Source organism: Euprymna scolopes, chromosome 6, assembly GCF_053919585.1.
Source record: "Euprymna scolopes isolate OS-2025 chromosome 6, ASM5391958v1, whole genome shotgun sequence".
NCBI lineage: Eukaryota > Metazoa > Mollusca > Cephalopoda > Sepiida > Sepiolidae > Euprymna > Euprymna scolopes.
This window is the reverse complement of record NC_136487.1, coordinates 74,507,131-74,515,293: the sequence shown is the minus strand read 5'-3', so window position 1 is coordinate 74,515,293 and position 8,163 is coordinate 74,507,131. Positions and strand designations below refer to the sequence as shown.

At 28.1% G+C, this 8,163-nt stretch overlaps 1 protein-coding gene across 1 annotated transcript; it reads right to left on the bottom strand.

Moving 5' to 3' along the window:
- Positions 1 to 792: 792 nt before the first annotated feature.
- Positions 793 to 7,382, bottom strand: LOC145277701 (uncharacterized). The gene is made up of 2 exons (XM_080129395.1): positions 6,708 to 7,382; positions 793 to 2,198 (listed from the first exon to the last, which is right to left on the bottom strand). The coding sequence occupies exons 1-2, from the start codon at positions 7,288 to 7,290 to the stop codon at positions 1,528 to 1,530; spliced, it is 1,254 nt and encodes a 417-aa protein (XP_079985521.1). The 5' UTR covers positions 7,291 to 7,382; the 3' UTR covers positions 793 to 1,527.
- Between the last annotated feature and the right edge of the window lie 781 nt (positions 7,383 to 8,163).

Below are 8,163 nucleotides of genomic sequence, written 5' to 3'. Positions count from 1 at the left end.
TCATGAATTTATTCATGTACTAACAATCTTTTGTTTCATTTCTTTTTATTTACACTACAAATGAAGATGGCCCAATAAAATTGTTTTAAATGTTAGAATAAAACTTTGTCTCCCTATTCTATAGGCATGCTTCAGAAGGGAAATTAGATTAACATAATGCAGTGTTATTACAAAACTGACCCCCTAGACAAATAGGGGCCTTTGCACATATACTACACAATCCCACAATTATGCCATCTATTTGGCAAACACCTCGTATGGATAGACAAAACAATTATGCAGACTGACAAGTAGATAAACAAACAGAAAATAACTATTGAATAATAAATGATATTGAATTATTTTACCTTCATGCCACTATTCTGAAATTGTGCTGAGAACTGCCATTAATAGACAATCTCTTCTGCACCAAATAGTTATAACTTAAAAAAAAAAAACTAACAAAATCTTTTTTAAGTATAATGTTATAATTGATTAAAATTTGCTGGAATCATTTTTTTAAATGAAAATTAAATACCAAATAAAAATAAACTTTCCACTTGATTACTGAGACCCTGTTAATATTTTGAATTAAAAAAGAAAACTGATTTTTTTTTTAAACTTAATTATTTTTTAGTGTGCATTCATTTATATTGGTTTGAAACCATTTAAAATTTAACTGAAAACGTTGTTTTTGATCATTTAGTACAAGAGAAACAGTTTGTCAGATGGCGGCCCATCATCACAATTTCAGAATAGCAGCATGTAGGCAAGATAATTCAATAACGCCAAATAATAATTTTATTAAAGAAATTTTTTTTTTGTTTTGTTTTAAATTTTATTACATTAAGAAATGATCAAAATAAAAGCTTTAAAAGAAAAAGAAAAAGAAAAAGAAAGTAAAATCAAATAAAATTAAAAGCACATCTAATTATCTAGGTCATATCAAGAGTCTCCAATTTGCATCCACCATTTCCAAATGATATTCCTCTAACAATCAAAGGTAAAATTTGGAGTGCTTCTTTGTTATTAGGGTTAAATGAAAAAATTGAAATCTTGAATTTCAAGTAAAACCAATGGTATCTACTTACTTATCGTATTACAATAATGAACATATCTAAAAATTACAAAAACCGATAAGGTAGTAAATTAATTATTAATGGAAATAGTTTTCGAAAATTTAGACTTTGTATCGTAACAGGGGAGGTAATTATTTTCTGAAAACTTCAATAAATCTTAGGACAATTTAGCAAAACTTAATTTTCGATAATCGTCTTCTAAAACTGTTTTCATTAATAATTAATTTTCTATCTTATCGTTTTTTTTTATAATTTTTGGATATGTTCATTACTGCAACATGACAGTTAAATAGATACCATTGGTTTTATTTGAAATTCAATATTTCGATTTTTGAATTTCGCTATAACAATGAAGAAACACTAAATTTGGATAATCACAAAAAGGGTTAAGCTCTATATGACCTGAATCATAACACATATCAAAATGTTCACCATTGTCAGAATCGGCTTGCTCTACAACATATTCGAGTCAGTAAGAATGTTGTCTATCCTGAAATGTCTGGAAGTCAACAGTCTCTGTAGTTTCGATGGAATTAACACCAGATGGAAGATTTCTTTCCTCACAAACATAGATATTGTTAGCATATTGTCGCCGTTCACGAATTAATCGCCTCTGGCTTCGTCGTGTCCTGCCATGAGACTGATGACCAGAGTTTAACATTGATAGCGGACAATAGGTACTGTTGGTGGCCATGGCAGATAGTCTGTTGGTACTGATCATAGGAGTCGTCATAGCTACGGTGGACATGGCTGGAGTGGTTACGGTCGCTGGGTGTTCGTGAACATCTGGCACAGATAAATCTACCAAGTTGCGTACGTCTGCCGTAGAAATAGCTTGTGATGAGGAATTATGATAGTTGCTTGTCCGACGTCTCTTCACAACCGGTTGAGTCACTGTGGAGGAAGTGCTGGAATGTTTCACATACCGGTTGATATAAAAGTTATTGAATGTGTTTAGTAAAGAGGATGAGGTGTTTGGGATCAATCTCGAGTTGCAGGAGATCCGGGGGGATATTGGTGTGGTTTGAACATTTTCAAAAGAAGAGCTCATATCACAAATGTCCTGGACCGGCTCGATTTTAATAGATACACTGGTCACAGAAAATTTCTTCAGGTATTCCTGAATTAACTTCTCTTGCTCTGAAAGTAGATAAAAATTGAATATTAATCTCTTATATAAAGGTTTTTTTGGCGCAGTAAACTTTAAATAAAAATAAATCACAAAAAAATTTTTATTATACAATTATCATGTGGTTTATTCCAAAGATTAATTTTTGGCATTCATAATTTCAATACAATTTTAGCTATATGACTTACACATATTTATCAAAATTTAGAGGTTCAGTTTTCAACAACTCCATGCATTAAATTACGATGTATTTCAGCAATTATACATCAAATATTGTCTTTCAAGTGATCTATTGTGTCTGTTTTAGCAGCATAGACATAAGACTTTACAGATCTCAAAAAAAAAAAAAAAAATAGTCTAATGGGGCTAAATCGCATGAACATTGTGGCCAGTTGGCATGTCCATTTTATGAAATTATTCATTCATCAAAAGTAAATTATTTGTTCATCAAATGTAAATAAAGTAAATTTGCACAATTTGCAAACACTGTTTGGGTGTCCGTCTCTTCAGGATGAATTGCCACATCTGGGCTAGTATTTCTACTGCTAGTCTCTCTCTCTTTTAAATTGAGTCTAAAAAAGGGATCTTCAATCTAATAGGTCCCACACTATTGGTCAAGCTCTGTCTATCCATGTTGCATCCCTGTGCTTGTTTTACAAGTACTTTAGTGGAATGTGCTCCAACGAACTCACGACACTTGTTTCCACTCGATGTACATACTCCTGATAAACCTAACAAGCAACAATATTCCACCCTTTCATTGTTGAGGTCCCTAGATACCGGAAAGCCTTCTACTGTCATAGTTTCCTCCAAGGACGCAAGTATATATAGGAAAACATATGGTTTGGGTTCTAATAATAACAATAACAACAACAACAAATCAGATTAACGGATCCAATAATATAATTCCCAGTGAAAACCAGAATAGGATTAAACAGCACTCGCATTATACATCTTCAGGCCCCTCTCAACTCAGCTCCCAATATAAGACTCCCCAACACTGGCGTAAATAAACCAATAAACAATAATAAAACAAGGAAAACATTCACTTACATAGGCGCATCCTCGAACTTAATTAAAGTAAGATTTTCAAACCACTTGCACTCTTTCAGAAATGAAAGATCTCAAAACAATGATAATAATAGCACATCCTTAATTACATTAATCAATAGCCTGGAAGACAAGAAAATTTCCTATTCAATTAAATGGAGTATACTGAATAAATCTAGATCATATACCCCAGGAGACAAATTTTGCAATCTTTGTATATCCAAAGCAGTTAACATTATCACCTTCAATAAACCCATAATAAATACCAAGAATGAACTAGTATCTAAATGTAAACACAAGAAAAAATTTAAATACAGCCAACTTAAAATAACATGCACTCTATATATATACAGGTAAATGGGTAAAAACATTATACTAAATGCATATCGCTTGTGAATAAAATCTAATGTAAAACTTTGCAAATAAAAAAATGTTGTTTTTTTTTAAAATAAACTCTCAAGCATCTCATCTAACCTACATAATAATACCTTCTTATTGTTAATTTACATTTTATGTATAGACTCACCATACACACATTAACATACTACAATTTTAAATTCTAACACATAATTGGCACTTCTGGGATCTTGTTAGAATACTGTTCCAAACTAATATGTAACTTCTCAATTAACGAGCTTTATAATTTGTCCCCTTTTACTACCCACAAATAGTGTTAAACATTCCACATTGCAAAGTAATTTTCCGATCCACACATATAAATATGGACGTATAATACTCAATAATGCGTCATCCTTGTTGGCACTAGTGTGACCCAAATCCAGAGCCTTAGTTACATAACCCAATACACTTATTTTCTGAATGTTAATTAGTAGTATAGGAGCCAATTTTTTTTTTATTATATGCACTAATTATTATAATTAATAGTATGACTAGTTTTATACTTTCTTTGTATTTAAATTTATAATCTTTAAAGTATGTATGTATGTATGTATGTATGTATGTATGTATGTATGTATGTATGTATGTATGTATGTATGTGTGAATGTGTGTATATGTATATATATAATTGTGTATGTATGTGTGTGTGAATGTTTATATGTATGTGAGTATGTATGTATATATGTATAGGTATGTGTATGGGAAAATATATGTATATGTATATATATATATCTATGTATATGTATATGCATGTGTATGTATATATATATATATATATACATATATATACATATATATATATATATACATATATATATATATATATACATATATATGTATATATATATATATATATACATATATATATATACACACATATATATATACATATATATATACATATATATATGTATATATATACATATATATATGTATATATATACATATATATATGTATATATATACATATATATATGTATATATATACATATATATACATATATATATGTATATATATATATACATATATATATATATATACATATATATATATACATATATATATATATATATATGTATATATATACATATATATATATATATGTATATATATACATATATATATATGTATATATATACATATATATATATATATATGTATATATATACATATATATATATGTATATATATACATATATATATATATGTATATATATACATATATATATATATGTATATATATACATATATATATATATGTATATATATACATATATATATATGTATATATATATATATATGTATATATATACATATATATGTATATATATACATATATATATATATGTATATATATACACATGTATATATATACATATATATGTATATATATACATATATATATATATATATACACATATATATATATATATACATATATATATATACATATATATATATATATACATATATATATATATATACATATATATATATATATATATATATATATATATATATATATATATATATATATATATATATATATATATATATATATATGAGTGTATAAAGGTGTATAAAGTTCTTCCAGTTAAATATTATTAAATATTATAATAATTATCATTACCGAATTTTGGATACATCCCAGTAAGGCAGTATTATCTTCGATTTAACAGTAAATGATCATTATTAGTATTATAAAATTAAAATAACAAACTCTATCAATACCCTTAGTTTTAGTTGTACATTTTACTTACATATATTATTTGATTTCTCTAGTTTAATTCCCCCATTTACAGGATATTATCAATGAGTATAAAATTAAAAAAAAGAGCACCTTTTCATTTAATTGTTTGAGTGGACTGGATTTAATAAATTTAAACAGAGTAAAGAATTTAAGATATAATTAGGATAATTAGTTTAAAGGTTGATTTCAGCTTGAAAAATGCAAAATTTCATTTGCTTCCTCTTCCTTTCTTTCATTTTATTTTATTTTCTCTGCTTCTTTTTCTTTTCCCACCCTTTCCCTATACCCAAGCCTAACTTGACCTACCAAAATGGCTACTCAAGATTTTTATAGCTTTTTATAGCGTATTTGAACTTATCTATAGAGGTCACTCTCTGCTATATATATATATATATATATATATATATATATATATATATGTCTTCTCCCTCCCATCCATCTCTTCATTTTTAATTTCTCTCCACTCCACTACCCCTTTCTACCTATCCTATCTTACTAACGTTTAATTCCAGTAATACTAAGGTCTTTAATAAAAACAAAGTCTGACCAGACCATAAAAATCTTTTCACGGGGGACCACAAAGAAGAATTACTCCAGAAATATGCCCAACTTGGATTTCTACTCTATTATGTGGATTACACAATATACAGCTTGGATCTCATTACCTCGCTGCTTTAAAGGACGGTTACCTTGGATTTTACTGCGAAATTTAGAACTAAATCTTTATATCCTTTTCTTCAATTTCCCCCGCTATGTGACTTCTATTTAATCAATTTTTGATTATGATTTTCCATGCAAATAGGGTGAATACCATTATATCTATTTGCTAATATGTTCTTCTTTGAAGAGATGGTAGGCATCAAAACCCTATATGATAAGGAGATAAAATTTCGAAAGTATTCTTTGTCTTACTTGTAATAATAAAAAAAACCTTGATTTAAATAAATGTTTTTTAATTTCATTGAATCACTATAATTTGCTTTATTTGCTCTATCCTGTATATTGAGCAATTCCTATTTAGATGGGATAATACATAGAATATTACGACCAGTAATATTTTGTAAATCTTATAATCACAGGTTTCCATACCAGCAGATTGTTGGATAAATCTATTCGGTAGTATATATATATATATATATATATATCCACCATATATTATATTAAAGTGTTACTGCTTAAAAGTTGTTTATGTTCTTATCTCATTCCATATAATTCTAGAACACCTAGTATACGCCTAAATGAGTGAAATCCCAAAATAAATAATACAACTCTAATAATAATAATAATAATAATAATAATAATAATAATAATAATACTTACTTTCATGTTTCTGTTGGAGAACTTGAATACAATTATGAAATTTCAAGTCATAGACTGTTGTCCTAAGATTACATCCTTGGGTGCATGTAACCTCTTGATATTCACAAATTTTAACATGCTGAGAAAGATCCTTCTGCAATAGATTCACATTGCAACCAGCATTTGGACACTGCAGCAGTTTGAATTCACACTGTTTAATGTGGGCATCATACTCTTCAAGCAGGAGACTTTGCTCACAACCATTACTCTGGTAATCGCAGTGCATCTTCAGTTTGTTGATAATGTTCTGGACCAAGGGAAGAATATTCTTAATGTTTTTCATCAACAGACATGCACGGCACGTTGGGCAACTGCTGTTGTCATTAAGCCACTGCTCAATGCATACTTTGCAGAAGACATGCCGACAAGGACTTTCTACAGGGTTGTCAAAGACACACTGGCAGATGCAGCAGATAAGTTCCGGATCTGGAGGTTGAAAGAATTTGTCCATATTGTACCGAGACATTTTGACTTTTTTTTGAAATTTGTCACACTGAAAAAAAAAAAAAATGAATTTCATTTGAATTTGGATGTGGCTAGGCATAAACTGTTTTAATCTTGTTATATTTCAATAACATACAATTTTAATTGAATATTTTTACTTATTACATAATATAAAAAAACAAGTTACTTCCCTTTATGTAAAACAGATTATGTCCCTTTGTTTACCGTGCCAATTGATTGCTTCTGCATAATAAAATAATGTCACTTGTAACTGAAGAACCCGTGGCATAAGCGACAAAGTACCCGTTGATCGAAACAAACAACACAGTGAAATGTTATTTGGTGCTAGTGCGAGTGCACTTATTGATCCGCGGTATTTTTAAATAGTATTTTCAAGTTTAATTAAAGTTTTACGATACCTGTTTTTATAAAATTGTTAGGTGAAAGTACAGAATAGGTACAAAACACAACAACACCCTGCCGTCCCCATGTTAAGAATGGCTTTTTAAGCAATAACGTTTCTGCACGGCTCAATAAGTGCATGTGCCTTTTATTTTCTTGAATAAAATAAAAAAAAAAAACTACTCGACGAGAACATTACGGTTTTTGTTTTAATAATTATTTTTTATTCAAAAATAAAAAATTTAAATTGTTCAAAACATGTTTTTTTCCCAAAGCTTACTGGGGATTTTTTTTTCTTTATTTTGGTACTCAATGACGAGTGTGGACCCTATGCAAATATTGGTCTATTTAGCCATGAAAAACTTTTTCAGGCCAAAATAATTTTTTAAACGCCAAAGAAAATGCCAAATTGATTTTAAACTCCAAATTAATCTAGCGCGTTTTCTGTTTTTACTTTTTTTTTCTTTGAGTAAATTTCACTCATACTTTTATTTTGTACTAGTTTTTATATTATTTTATTTCATTTTAAATTTATTTTAATTCATTTTTTATTTTATTTCATTTTATTTTA